At 41.3% G+C, this 15,781-nt stretch overlaps 1 protein-coding gene across 1 annotated transcript; it reads left to right on the forward strand.

Annotated features, from left to right (window-relative positions):
* The first annotated feature begins 219 nt into the window (after positions 1 to 219).
* On the forward strand, positions 220 to 15,116 carry LOC115778371 (uncharacterized). Its single transcript, XM_030726475.1, has 7 exons — positions 220 to 400; positions 4,423 to 4,533; positions 6,759 to 7,651; positions 12,781 to 12,829; positions 13,342 to 13,491; positions 13,649 to 13,861; positions 14,753 to 15,116. The coding sequence occupies exons 1-7, from the start codon at positions 220 to 222 to the stop codon at positions 14,887 to 14,889; spliced, it is 1,734 nt and encodes a 577-aa protein (XP_030582335.1). The 3' UTR covers positions 14,890 to 15,116.
* The last annotated feature ends 665 nt before the right edge of the window (positions 15,117 to 15,781 follow it).

A 15,781-nucleotide genomic window follows, 5' to 3' on the forward strand; every position in this document is an offset into this window, starting at 1 on the left:
AATGATAGACATTTTATGTAACCTTTAGAAAGCTTTTTTTTTCTCTCTCTCTTAAAGAGCAGCCTTGCCTTTACAACAGGCTTCTGAACCACAGTGAATATTATTTGGCCTTGCTTAAAAATTTCTTTCACTCACTATTTCAACAGTTTACTACAGCAAATTGCAGTTGTCTGTTATACTGTTTATTATACTGCTTTTTAAGCTACTATTTCAAGCATAATGCAGTTTTTCCAGTTTTATCCATCATATACATACTCTCTCTCTCTCCTTCATCATCCAGGGGCTGGTGTTTTCTTCCTGTCCTGTTCAGAAGGAGAGCAGATCAGTTTCCTATTTGACTGCATTGTCAGGGGCATCAACCCCACCAGGGCCCCACACGGCCTGCGGCCTAACCTGCCAGGTAAACACACACACACACACACACACACACACACACACACACACACACACACACACACACACACACACACACACACACACACCAAGTGCAAACAGAATCAGTTGAAAATTGCCAAAAATATGTGTAGAAAAATGTGTGCAAGTTATAGAATGTAAGTAAAGTGTGGACACCTCTTGAAGCATTAAGTTGAACATTGTGGAAGTCGCTATCTTGGTTCTTCGAAGCCAGAAGAGACCATATTTGGATGGGAGGGTGGAGTGGATAGAACTCAACCAGTGCTAGCCAGTTTGGATTGCAAGATGCATCATACAGACAGATTCCTGAGTCCAAAACTGTTTTTGTAACAGACTGCAAATGTTCCTGCTCTAAAGTTGGTCATTTTACTTTATGGGTTTTGGGGATTGACTCTTAGCTGGCTTCCAGTTGACATTTTAGGACCTGCAACTTTTGGCACTCCATCAATGTCTTCATTTTTCAGCTCTTAAAGAGGTTGTTAGCTGGAGCAAGTACAGTTAGATCCATCATTTGTTGGACAAAGAGTCGATTTTTGTAGTTTTGCCTCTCTACACCTCCTTGCCTTTTGTTTGACAACAAAAATTTGCAGTAACTGTTTAAGAATTAGTCTTTTTTTTATCAGCCAAATGCTGCAAAACTGATTGTACCATGCTTCACAGTGCAAATGGATAATGACCCAAAGCATTCTGCAAAAGCAACCCAAGAGTTTCCTAAAGGCAAAGAAATGGGATATTCTTCAATGGTCACATCAATCACCTGATCTCAACCCATCAGAGGATTTTTTTCAGTTATTAAATACAGAATGCAGAGAGACCCACAAACAAGCAGCACCTGAAGGTGGCTGCAGTAAAGATCTGGCAGCACGTCTTGAAGAAGGGGAAACAGCATTTGGCTAACATTTAATTGTAAGCCTCTGAAAATGAGGGACTGTCTGCAAAAGTGGAGGTAATTCCTGAACAGTTAATGCTAAATCTTTGTAAGAGCCTTTGAATTAAAGCAGAAAGTCTGCACTTCAATCACATATTGATTGTTTGATTTAAAATCCACTGTGATGGTGTACAGAGGCAAAAGTGCAAAAATTGCCACTGTCCAACAAATTATGAAGCTAGCTGTATATGCCATGAATGCAGAAGTTTAATTTAACTCAGGATATAATGACACCTTTTGGGAAAGAGAGCCATTCTTCTGAACTTATTCAGACCCTTTGGTATGTGACTTTGTGACTTCCATTAACAGGGTTTACTGCCTGTTTAGTGCACATGTTTAGCATTTGTGTCTGGCGCCATACTATCAGAAATACCACATGCTTTATGCCCCAAGGGTCATACTGTAGATTAAGAGAGTGGTGCCTTTGTGTGTGACTTGTGTGCTATTGTAACATATTTGCTAATTCCGCAGGAATTTGCTTCATGAGCAGTATAGGGAGTTGGAAAGAGAAGGGTTGTATAGAACACATACAGTACCAAGCATCTCACATGCAGAATATATGTCTCGCACTCTGTGTTCAAATTAAAGAGGGAGGCAGTTTTATTAAGCTTGAATGTTTTATTATTGAACTGTCAAAGGAGACCTTTACTTTTCCATTCCATTCAGTCACATAAGTTCAGTTCAGTGGGAATTTATTGGTATGAAGTTTATATAAACATCGCTAGAGCATCAACATAATTTTTACAGCTTGTAGCGATAGGAACATTAACATAGCACTGCACATTAGCTGTGACTAGTGTTTTATTGCACTTGTTCTGCATTCAAACCTAAATTTGTATCTGTCTTTTTGGCCCTGGACCCATTTTTTTCCATCGAGTCATCCATCATACAGATTAGGAAGTCTCTGAAGAATTATTTAAATCTCACTTGTCAGTAAGTACAGCTCTGTACTGAAGTTTTATACTACTGAGGGCAAAAATCAGTCCTCATCACTTGGTCGTCTTTAACGGTGAGGACTTCTCTGTCTGACTGGGACAGATTTACATTAACCTTCGTGTCTTGAAAATGTACCGAATCTATGCTTTTCCTCATAAAGCATTTTAAAGTTATGGCGTTTGTCCTCCTTGCACTTTGTTGGTACATTTTTGGTGTGTTGCCTCTGGAGATCAGCTGAATCATGTGAAATCATAGCCAGGAATAAAAGATGTTCTTGTACGCATGGCTAAAACAAACAAACAAACAAAACAGGGGATCCAGCGAGTAAAACATTGCTCTGTAGCATTACCAGTGTTCATTAACTCCAGAGTATATGTTTAAATACAGTGTTTAGGTAAGTTTAAACACTTTTGGACAATGACACCACCTTGGAAATTCAGCTAAATGCTGAACATTCTGCACTTTAAGACCACATTCATTGCGTAACTGGGACTAGATTAAACAAATCAAGACCAAATCAAGACCAAACACCTTTGATTTGTGTAAATGTCTATGTGGTGAATGTCTGGGTGAATCAGTTTGATGGAAAGAAACGGGGCAAAATGGATTCCAGGTTGAAAATAAATGAAAGTTCCCTGTAACTTTTTTCTAGCATGAACCTAGAGCAGCCTGCGTCAGTGTGCTCGGGGGGCCCACTGTAACCCCACGACATTCAGTGCTGAGAACTGGCTATAATTAGTCCACTAGCTATGTTAGCAAATGTTAGTTGACACCTCACATAGTGTAGTGAAGAAACTTGGCATCTACATATTAGCATTAGCTGCTGGAGTCCAGGGGGCAGAGTTCCAGGTGTTAGGTTGTTGACACCTATACAAGCACCCACTGACCCACTGCAATGTGTGCACACTGGCACACATGTACTAACACTCACTCGCCTCTACTGTGTGTGTGTGTGTGTATAAATATAATATATAGCAGAAATTAGGCATGTAATTAGCAAGGTTTTACACAAAATTAGTGTTCCAACAGATAGACAAGGTGCCGATAACGTCCCCTGGGAGATGGTAAATTTACAAGTTGTTGTAGCAGTTAGAGAAAAACACACACACACACACACACACACATTTTAAAGAGCGCTCTGATAAATACATCAGATGTCTTTAAATTTTAGTTTTGATTTTTTACAGTTTGAACTCATCATTTTGCTGTCTTTGAGAGATATCATCAATCATATGAAATCTGCTGGGTCTCTACACTACCCCATTCCACCGAGTCTTTTTAAAGGGTGTTGTGTTAGATTGGTTCCGATCCTACTTGTCAGAGAGAAGTTTTTGTGTCTGTGTTGGAGCTGTTGAATCTTGTGTAGTGCCTCAAGGCTCTATACTTGGCCCTCTTCTCTTCTCCCTGTACCTACTTCCAATTGGAACAATTCTTAGAAGACATGACATTTGCATTCCACTTTTATGCTGATGATTGTCAAATTTATGTGCCACTGAAGCAGGAAAATGCATATTCTGCAAACCAACACCTACAGTGCATTGGAGAGATCAAGGCATGGCTGTCCACAAACATTTTACACTTGAATGATAAAAAGACTGAGGTCATATTGTTTGGGCCTCGTGGTGCCTCCAAAATTAATGCTGATCTGGGTTCTTTGAGTCAACATCCGACACAGACAGAAACAAATGTGGCTGTAAAATTGGACAGTGATCTTAAACTTGATGCACAGATTAAATCTGTAGTCAAATTAAGCTTTTATCAATTAAGACAACTGGGCAAGGCAAAGCCATTTCTTTCTCAGCATTACTTTGAGATATTAATGCATGCTTTTATTTAGACTACTGCAGCGCACTTTATGTTGGGCTGAACCAGACACTACTTACCCGATTTAGGTCTACAGATGGTAGAGCTGTTGCCCTATGACAGCTGAGATTGATTCCAGCACCCGCCTGAATTTGATAAGCAGAAAAAGATGGATAGAATACATGTTAGCTGTTTTGTGTATATAAAAAAAAATTGTATATATTAATGGATAATGGTACTGTAGTGTGTTAGAATAACAATAGGTTGGAAAGATTTTAAGACTCTTACAATATACTATTGTAATGTTTGTGTTTGTGCATATACGCTGTTTGTACCCACAGCAGATCCCAGTGCTGACCCAGCTTCAGCAGAGGAACGAATCAACCTTGAGGCATCAGTGCTGGAGAAAAGACTGAGCATGCTGTCTCAGTGCAGTTTAGCGAGCAGCACAGGTACATTATTTTATAAACTTCACCTCAGCTTACTCTTGCAACCAACACATAACTCGTTGTGTAATGTGTCATAAGGATAAAAACGCATCGTCTGGGGACCTTCAGATGTTTCTATGAATTAGAAAAACATCTCTTTCTTGTCATTGCTCCTTGTGCACTTCAAGTGCTGAACTTCTGTCCACAGAGAGGTTTAATTACTGTGGACATCTATTTTCATGCTGCCATTCTGGGATTTTTTTTCTTTTTGTCGTAATTATGTGTGTATATTAGTCACAAATGTGAAGCTCAGTGTAGTCAGAGCTGATGATTCATTCTTGCTGAGTCCAGAGCTCAGAGACAGTTTGTACAATAAATATTTCTTCTTTCTGCCCTCGCTGTTTCACTGCACCTGTAAATGACCTGCACTACAGCAAAGAAGCAGATGATTGAAAACTGATTACACAGAGTTGTACAACTCCAAGTTAAAGGCATAATTTATACACTGCTCAAAAAAATTAAAGTAACACTTTGATGGGAAAAAAATCATGCTGGATATCGATACTGAAATGGACTGAGTAATGTGTTAGGAACAAAAGGATGCCACATTGTTTGATGGAAATGAAAATTATCATCCTACAGAGACTTGAATTCAAAGACACCCTGAAAATCAAAGTGAAAAAATTATGCAGCAGGTTAGTCCATATTTCAGAAATTTCACTGCAGCAACTCAAAATGGTACTTGGTAGTTTGTATGGCCCCCATGTGCTTGTAAGCATGCCTGACAATATTGGAGCATGCTGATATGGTGGATGGTGTCCTCAGGGGTCTCCTTCCAGATCTGGGACAGGGTATCACTAAGCTCCTAGTCAGAGGTGCAACCTGGTGGCATTGGCTGGACTGAAACATAATGTTCTATTGGATTTAGGTCAGGTGAGTGTGGGAGCCAGTCAGTATCAATTCCAGTTGGTGATACCAGTTGGGCTCCATGGTGCCGGGCAGTGAGCACAGGTCCCACTAGAGGACATCAGGCCCTCAGGCCACCCTCCTGAAGTCGGTTTTTCTGATTGTTTGGTCACAGACATTCACACCAGCGGCCTGCTGGAGGTCATTTTGTGGGGCTCTGGAAATGCTCATCCTGTTCCTCCTTGCACAAAGGAGCAGATACCATTCCTGCTGATGGGTTAAGGACCTTCTAAGGCACTACCCATCTCTGTTAGAGTAACTGCATGTCTTCTGGAATCTTCTCCATGCTCTTGAGACTGTGCTGGGAGACACAGCAAACCTTCTGTTAGTGGCACTTATTGATGTGCCGTCCTGGAGAAGCTTCACTCCCTGTGCAACCTCTGTAGGGTCCAGGTATCACCTCATACTACCACTAGTGACACTGACCGTAGCCAAATGCAAAACTAGTGGGGGAAAAAAAAAGAAAAGATGAGGAGGGAAAAATGCCAGTGGCCTCCATTCCTGTTTTGGGGGTTGTCTCCTTGTTTCCCCCCTAGTGCATCTGTTGTTAATTTCATTAACATCAAAGCAGCTGAAACTGATTAACAACCCCCTCTGCAACTCATGAGCGAGAGGTAAATAATTTGAAGCCATACCGGCTTGGACGTTGCCCGCCTTAACAAGGTCCACGTCAAGTGTTGAGGCACCAGGACATACTGATGATAAGTGGGCTACTGGAACAAGTGGACAAGACATGAGAATAGAGAACTGTTGTAATGCTACTACACGTGATCTAGAGAAACATTAAAACGAGCAGTGGCTCAGTGCAAGAAGCAACTGCTATCACAACTAGAGATTTATGAGGGACAACACAAATGCTACAGCAAGGGGGAGTCAGGACGTCAAGTCGGGGGGGAGATGTCATCATCCCCACACTCTGAGATTGGGTACCAAGAACAACTGGTACGTTGAATGCCAGAGCAGCTGACCTGAAAGAGGAGATCACGGCTAAACTGGAAACCTGAACCCTCCGTGGGATCATTGAGATGTTTGGCTATAAGATGAACAATACCCACAAGGGGGAGTACCCTCCACGGAAAAGAAGACTTTGAAACCCAATATAATTGACTTGATGCTATTTTCTTATTTAAAAAGTGTTCCTTTAATTTTTTGGAGCAGTGTATATTGTTGATTAAACATCACCATCAGCAGTTTAACTTTGTGTTTGGTGCTTGCAGATTGATTCATTTCAGTGTGTGTGTGTCTCACTTATCACAGTCTATTAACTTTCTCTCCCTCTTCAGCCTCCACTTACAGTTGCAGTACGTCAGTTGCTGGAGATGACCACAGCAGCATTTCCAGCTCTTCCTCCAGTCAATCAGATACAAGCTATGGAAGCAGACTTCCATTTTGGGCGGAGCCATTAGGCAGACTGCACCTCTCCAATGAGACAGCAACAAGCTCTTCCACGCTGAAGGCACTGCTCAGTTCAGATGACCAGCTTTATGCTGCTGTTATGGGAGGCTCCAGGAGTCGTCCCTCATCCGCTCACCTCCATCCTCGTGGTCTTCATGACAGTGGGCGGCAGAGTTCATTAGACAGCGGAATTGGGATAGCGACAGGCAGTCACTCTTCTTACTCGGGGAGTTATTCCTCATGTATGGGGAGTCTGGACATGGCCAGCCAGGGAGTAGAGGAAGAATTTGGCTCTTTAGCCAGCCTTCCTGCTGCTGCTGCTCCTTTTCTGTCCTCACCTCCTTCTGCGCCTCCCCCAACTCCTCCTTCTTCTCCTTTTCAGCTCATGCTCATCCCAGAGCACAGTTCTGCAGGCATCACCCCCTCTTCCTGCTCCCGTGCCTCCAGATCTGCATTTCATACATCTCGTAGGCACAGTGAAGAATACCAGATTCCAAGTCTGCTTAGACTGTGGTATGATACCCCCAGGAGTCTGCTCCAGGCCCAACCCCTAAAGGAATCATTGTCCCATGGAGCCCCACCTGAGCTCGGCAAGGACAGTAGGAGCAGTGGGGATGGAGGTGATGGTCAGGGACAGAGAAGACAGAAGGCTCAGCATCAGGCCATGATGCAGCGCTCACACTCCTGGGGTAGTGAGAGGGCGCCCTCTGTGGAAAGTGAGGGGAGGTCCACACCTAGACCCCTGCTGGTCCCTGAAGATTTTCTTTTTGCAGAAAAGCAGGTACTGGAAGGGTCACACTGTTTCACTAATTTTCTAGCATTTCCATAAAGAAATGAAACAAATTAAATACTAATAATTACTAATCATTAAGTTAATTATTCTTCCTGATTACGCTTGACTTTGCTCCCACTAATACTAATCTCTATAATGCTCTTATTAAGCCCACTGTAGTGTTTTTTTTTCTTATGCTATTAAAAGAGATCTTATGTAACTCTCCCCTGTGTTAATAGGCAAGAATGTGCTTCTCCATAGAGCTGTTGCTTGGAAGTTATGGGAATAGGAAAGGTGGTGAGACAAGAACAAGTGATGTTGCTGAGAAGCTGGGAACTGTTGTCAAAAATATTCATCTCTATTAGAGCTGAGGTACCTCAGTGAGACACTGCTAGATCTTGTATCCTAGAGCCAGTCCCAAATGTCTTTTTCTCCTGCTCCTCTCTCAGAGTAAAGAAAACCAAAAAGCTTTGAGAGGTCTGCTTTATCTGGGGACCTGTAATCTTTAAAAAAGTGGTAGAAGAGAAAAAAGTTGTGTAGAGTACATAAGCATTATTATTAATATGCATTTAAATGATCAGAAGTATATAAGTTAATCAAATCTGTCCACAAATGAAAGCAATCCAAACAAACAGACAAATCAACCACCTTAGTGGAGGGAATGGACTCGAAACACATCCCACAAAGGTTGATAAACACTGGCTTAATAATTCATATCTTTGTATTTTATAACCTTCTATTATATGCCCATTAATTACAAGTACAAATAAAACTATACGAATGCAACATCTGCAGTTCACGACATACATAAAAGCTCAAACTATTGTATTTACATCCACCTAGACTATATTCTACATGGACTACATACTCCACTATTTACTGCAGTGGAAGCTGGATTTAAATGGAGCACCACCGCCTACCAAAATTTGCCCTTAAATGGTAATTTGGTGAAAGTTTGCAGTGCTTTTTAAAATTTTTTTTATATTAATGATACCAGAGATGTTTTCCTAAAGCAGCTTTCCTCTGTTTGGCCCCTGTTTCACACTATTACATAATTCTGCAGTGTTTGAAAGTGATGCACCAGCACTTTAAGTAGCAATTATCTGGCCTTTTCACATAGAGACCGCTACTTGCTTTGGAACTAATGACTTACTCGGGTGGCTGTTTTTGTAATTGTGATTTACAGTATAGTCAATGCTTTAAAGGATCATTAGGAGGCTGAAAACACTGTGGAGGAAACAAAAACAACAGAGTTTGCCAGAGGAACAAGAAAAATAGGAAGAATGAATTTCTCTATAAAATATCCTGTTCTGTGATTCAGACTGAGGTTCACTAGTAATATAACTCTTACCAATACACTGCAGGACTTCAAGAACAAAACTTTTTTATTTTCATTTGTTTTAAAATGTAATTTTGTATTTTTTTTTAAACTGTACAGCAGCAGTTCATTCTCTTCTGCAGTGTTATGCCGCTCTGCACTCACAGCATGCTTCCTCGGTCTCTTCCATATGGGCAGTTTTGGGGTCCAAATGATTTTGGATGCCTTTCGTCTGAAAACCGCAGGGTGAGGAAACATGGTGAGAAGATTCAAACACCCGTAGAAGTATGTGTGACCCACAGCCAGGTTCTTCTCACTGTGAGTTGACGGTGTCACCCGCTGAGCCACCAAATCGCCCATATAGAAAAACGGCAATCAGCGTGGGTGTCTGTCACACACCTGTCTCGAACTGGCGTTGTTTTCGATTTCATACTTTTGTCTGAAACCTCAAACGCTATCAGATGAGGCTTTCCCACTTTGTGTGTAATTAATTTTTTTGATGGGTTGTGAAAAACCGCTTCCCCCCCTTGTAGCGGGCAAATTATCATCAGAACAGGAGAGGAAACAGCATGTCTTGTGATTTCTGACAGGTTGTGTAGGAGTGTGTGTGTGTGTGTGTTCATTATACAGCGTGCGTGCTGCAGAGAGTGAGAGGGAGCAAAGGGGACTGGGAAAGTTAATAAGTAGTGATGAAACTGACTGAAATCCTTAGAGAGGAGAATCCCTCTGCGTGAAACACAAATGATTTTTCTTTATTTTCATTCCTTAAGAGTTGGCGGTTCAAAAACTCCGCACACTTCATGTTTGGTAACGGTTGCAATACCTGAATTCACATGTACCGTCATGTCTGTTGAGACACATTGTATGACAGATGAGATCCATGAAGCTTCAGCCTGCTGTGTTATTAGCTGCTGTGGAGAGGAGTAAATGATAAAGTGGGACATGCTGTCAGAGCTTTCTCATGTCTGAGCCAGCCATCCTTTTGTCTCCTGCCTGCTGCCTCTAAAGATGTCAAATCTATCCCCTCAGCTCTGTAGCTTTTTTTCCTTCACCTCTTGCTCTCAGTTTCCCTTTCTCTATATTCTTTCTCCAAATCAGCTTATTTTCAAGCCTCTCTGTCTGTAGCTAAGCTGTCTCCCCCCTCCTCTGCATCTCTTTTCTCCGTACCTTAAAATGCTGCTGTTTTCCTTAATTTCCCGAATTGACCCAGCCTTGACTGTAAGTCCTCTTGTCTCCCACCCAGTGCAGTCAGTGTTTAGACAACTACATTACACCAGAGCAGTGGCGGTCAGTGAGGAACACAAGCTACATTCAGGTAAGATTGTATCTGCCCATTTTAGCTGGTGCAGGGCAGGAGCCATAAAATTACCTCCGTAAGATTAAAGCAGGTCTTCAGTTGCAAGAAGAGTTTGCCCTTTGAAATTAGAAGGTTTTCTACAGTGTATGATCTGATTTTCATCTAAGTCAGAATTTTAGAGGAAAACCCCCTGATATGCTTAGCACAGAGGCATTGGTTTTGTGTTTGTATTTTATGCTACGGAATTAGATTTATTATAAGAAATCTTACCCACCCTCTTGGAAACAAACGCTGTAAATAATAAATAATGTTAATGGAAACAGCAGACATTTGGTCCTCTGTTCATTTATCTAAACAAGCATCCTGCTGTAACTGTTTTGACCTTTCCAAAAAGCAAACTGGTCATTACAACTCGAATAAACTAATAACACTCAGACAGTTGTACTTTTAAGCTCTTCAGAGACTTGCACAGTGATCGTTTGGGCCATTTCTACGGTCTTATAAATATTTCTGGGATGTCTAACCCAAACAGCCCTCTCTACGACATGTCACAGCATCTCTGTTGGGTTCGCAGGTATACATTTTCCTCTTTAGTAACCATTCATTGTTTGGTTGGATGCCAGGCCCCGAGGTACCAAAGAGTACTAAACAATAGTGGGCTCTCCACCAAGCTTCAGTTGGGATGAGATTTTGGTGTACAGTAATAATGTCTTCAAAAGCTACTTAAAGTCAGATTTTCCAGTTTAGGAGATAATTTTAAGTGTGGGCTGTAGAGGTACCCTCCATAAGTAAAGGCATACAAATCTGCTTACTGACAAAGTCTGCTCTTCTCAACTAAAACTGGTCCGAAATATTCCATGAGAACAGCTTCCATAGATGAACAAAGATGGGAAAAGCTGCATAAGCATTTCTAAAAACATGGCTGCTCATCAGTTAAGACACACAATTTCTACAAATGGTAAAACAAACTGTTTCTATTCTCAGTAGGAATGGTTGTCAAAAAAACCACACCTATGTGCAGTCCTGAGGGACTCAGGAGCACCTGCAGTAATCTCTACAACAGGTTAACAACAAGTTAATGTCTGTGTTTATGTGTCCACTATAAGAAAAGCAGAGGCTGGTGTTAAAGGAAAGTCACCATAAACAAAACCAGTGCTTTCCAAATAAACATTTGAGTTTGACTTAAGATTGCAGAACAGCCACTGCTGAACGTCATTTGAAACAACTGAAAGAAAAAGGCAAAAAAAAAAAAAAAAAATGCCAAAGGGGAAAAAAAAAATATCCCAGCCGTGAAACACGGTGGAGGGAGCATCATGGATTTTGGCTGCTTTGCTTCCTCAGGGCCTGGACATACTGCAGTTATGGAGGAAGCGGTGTTAGGAAATTTTACAGAAGAGTGTTAGACTAGCGGTTTATGAGCTGAAGCGTGGGACGGCTTAGGTGATGCAACAAGAAAATGACCCAAAGCACACAAATAAACTAGTAAGGAGGAAATGCTATCAAATGGCTGAGCCAGAGTGCTAACCTTCATCTTATTGAAATCCTGGGGCATGACTGAAGTGGAGCTAAAGAGTTCACTTCTTCCACCCTGTACTGTGAATAATTATTATTACTAAGATTGCGTTCCTCTATAATTTTGACTTGGATGAAGATCAGGCCATATTTTGAGAAATCAATTCTAAAACCCTGTCAACTTGTCCTGACTGCACTGACCCTTGGGAAACAAAGGGAAGCTTAAAGTGGACATATTGTGTGTGTGTGTGTGTTTTGTATTTCACAGCTTTTAGTTTTACAATGGTGGATATTCATATTAAACATATCCAAAATTTCAAATAATGACAGCGCAAGTAATCCCAAAGCAGAATGAACCAAAGCAGATAACCTTAGGCCAGGGTTGCACCTGGTTGCCGACATGGACGTAGAGAGCCTCAGTGTCTGAAGTCTGCTTGTAGTCTCTCTGAAAGACGCGTGCATAGTTGGATTGTGTGTACTGCAGATATGTCTGTGTGGCCACAATAAATTGCCAGGCTAACAGACCCTAGTGCTCGCAGAAACTATATAACGCGTTTTAATTTGGACATCTCAGGTGAACAACTCTGGCTGTGAGCACAGTAGCCCCACCTGCTGTTCAAACCTTCTGTTCTGCGAGCACCAGCCAAGCAAAAAAGTTGGCTTAAAGGGTGGCCTTAAAGAGGGAAGCTTGTTTCAGAGAACATGAACTGAGGGGATGTGTAAAGGGACAGCAGGAGATAAATAAGGAATACGTGAACTCTGGATCATGAAATCTACTCTAGCAGAGTACAAGAACCAAAGTATGGAGCTGATAATGAGCATACTAGGCCCCTTTAAGGCTACTATTAAGCATAATTGCATTGTACTTTTCATTTTTTGAATTAAGTATTAAATCAAGCTTTAAATGTTTATATTTAAAACTGAGCTGGAAATGAAAAAATTTTTTGACAGAATTCAAGAGCCCTTAAAGTGAAATTTTTAAAAATAATTTTTTTGCCCCTTGTGTTTTAGACTGACGGCTCTCCGCTCATGGACCTGTCACCTTCTGCACACACACGAGGTGCGTTTGTTAATGAAACTGTGTGATTGACTTATTAGCACTTTGGAAGCAGTTAAGGGAACATGGGTAACATTAATTTATGATGTGGATCGGTTGTGCTTATGTGCATTGCTACCCACCCACGGCTCATTTTTAGTCGAGACAAAAACCCTGATTACAAGTACTGCACTGATGTACAATTTTACCAATATACTATAGATGAATATTTTTTTGCTTCTACTCCACTACATTTCAGATCGAAATTGTTTCACTACATTTAGTCAAAGGGAAAGTTTTCAGTTACTTTCACATTAAAAGTGAGAGTTTATAAAATATGATGCATTGTTGAGATTGAACTACCCAACTGTAGAAAAAGGCTGTTAAAATTACCTTCACCTAACGTGGCTACATAAAAGAATGTGAACGTAGAACTTTCTGGTAATGGACTAGTTTTACATGATTACTTAAGTAAATGATCTGAATACTTGTATCATGGGTCTTACTCGATGAGTCTAATGTTAATGTGTTTCCAGACCCGCCTCCCTGTGTGAGGGGGGAACACCGTGACAGTCGTGATATTGGTTCTAAGCTGGCATGTCTGAAGAAACTGTTGCCATCTCTGCTCTTGTCTGCCCCTCCACTGCCTCCTGTCATGACCGTGCACAGACCAACATCAGCTTGTGGTGAGAGAATTTGCGGTAAAGCAAAACTGTCACATCTGATGTTCTTCAGGTGGAAGAGTTTTATTGTTGACTTTAGGGACTCTGAAATTAATTAGTTTTAACACTTTAACCTGCAGACAGCAGATTTAGTTGCCCTGCTTTCGGTTTTCTCCTTCAGGTATGTTCCAGTCTTCCCACGAGGTTCCTCCGCCTGCATCCCTGGACAGCGGGCCTCGTAAAAACAGCAGTGTTAATTATGTCAACATCCCTGTTAGCCCTGTCCTGTATAAAACTAGAGAGCTGCTCTACACAGAGCTGGAACTGCAGAAACCCAGCTCGGCTCCGGTCTCCAGTCCGTGCAGAGGTAACACAGCGCAGCTCTGCAGACTCAGTAAGAACACTGCACCTCAAACAGTTTCAAATCTCAATTTGTACTTTCCTGCTTCTGCTTTTTTTTTTTTCCTCCATATGGCCTCTGTGGGAATGGCTTCAAATCATATTTTGCATGCAATATCTCTGCGACACTATTATAGTGTGTGGCATGCTGTATACATTATTAGATTCATGAAGGATAGTAAGCAAAGGTGGGGCTAAGGAAAGCAGAACTGGATTATGAAACAGCTCCAGTCTGTTTAATTTGGCTAAAATATCTATTTTCCTGTGCACTTGCTGGTTATTGGCAGGGTGGTTGATTTGTTTATTACTCTCAGTCTGTGTACTGGTGCTTACAAATGTATCACCCTCAAAGCCAAAAAGAAGAAAGATGCTGCTACCATTATTACAGACTAGAAAGAAAGCAAGAAAAAAGTTCATTTGGTCTGGCTGAGATTTTCTGCTAGCATCTTTCTATCAGCTGACAGCTTAACAGAAAATTGCATGAAAATGTGTTCTTGGATCAGCTCATTATTACGAAGAGCCTGATAAATACATTTAACAAATGAGGAGGGACAATTTCTTCATGGAAAACAGCCAATTTATTTCCTGGTGCTTCTGTATAGCCTAACTTAATTAGCATAATCTGACATATTTAGACTGTGAAAATGAAGCAATTTATTACAGTGATGGAAAGCAATTCACAAGTTAAAACCTAATAAAATGAGAGCATTTCGATTGCAAGTAATTTTACGCATTTTTGAATCTTTTTAAATGTGTATTTCACAAGTACCAGTTAAAACACGCACACACAAACAAACACCCCACCCCAAGCAGTGGTTTAAGATGACATGACATACTGTAGAAAGACTTTTTTTTTTTAAACCCCCACCATCATTTTCCCATCCAGAAGAGGGCTCCATCAGGTACGCCCACCTGGACATCACTGCCATGGAAACTGCTCAGAGAGTGGGGGCGGAGCATGTTCAGGCCAGGGAGGACAGACTGACTCAACTGGAGAACAGGCGGCAAGGGCCACCAGCCTGACTCTGGAACGCCCAACTGGATGACACTTCAGAATAGTTTTGACTGCAGATTCTCTCCAACTCTCTGGAAAAGCTGACAGACTCAAATGTGGTGGATGATCATACCGGTTATGTTGTACTTAAAAAACACACCCACAGTTGTGACAGTGTAATAAAATTCCCACAGTCCATTCCACTATGGGTAAAGCTTTGGGAGCTTTCTTATGCAGCTTCTGTTTTGTCTTGTCTATGTATTTTCTCCTATGTGTGTTTTTAAATAAGCATTTTTCTTGATAACCTTTACAGAAATGTTACATAGTTTTTTACCTGGCATTTATGCAAGGTACAATCATAGAGTTCCTGTTAAAAAAAAAAACAAAACAAATACCTTACCGGGTTAAAATTTAGTATAGCTCCCTTCCAGCATCTTCTTTTTGTGTACCTCTGAACTGCTTTTAGTTCAGCTTTGATTTTAAGTCCAGGTTTGCCCCCTTACACTCTGCTGAGATGCACGCTATATCTCCTCCAGTGTGTCGAAGCGCCAGCCCTTAAGTTTGAATTTTATTTAGGGGGTATGTGCAGAGTCAGAGGGAGCCATATCTATAAAGTATTGAAGATTATAAAAAAAACACAGTGCACAAATGACTGATTACCAAACCTGACGGGCTGGGCACTGGGACTGGACAGTGGAAGTGAAAACTTCTGGGTTGTAGATGAAGACTCAGCTCTCATCACCAGTGTCGATTCTGGAGAGAGCCTTCAAGGGGAGATTCACCAAATTTGGTAATATTTTAGTCCTTTTAGCATTTGGTGGCTCCATGGTGTAGTAGTTAACAGATCTACCTTACAGGTAAACGCTTCCTGGTTTGAGCAGAACACCTAAACCCAGCCTTAGGTGGTCACAAGCCAGGATT

The sequence above is a fragment of the Archocentrus centrarchus genome, chromosome 1 (genome assembly GCF_007364275.1).
Source record: "Archocentrus centrarchus isolate MPI-CPG fArcCen1 chromosome 1, fArcCen1, whole genome shotgun sequence".
Lineage (NCBI taxonomy): Eukaryota > Metazoa > Chordata > Actinopteri > Cichliformes > Cichlidae > Archocentrus > Archocentrus centrarchus.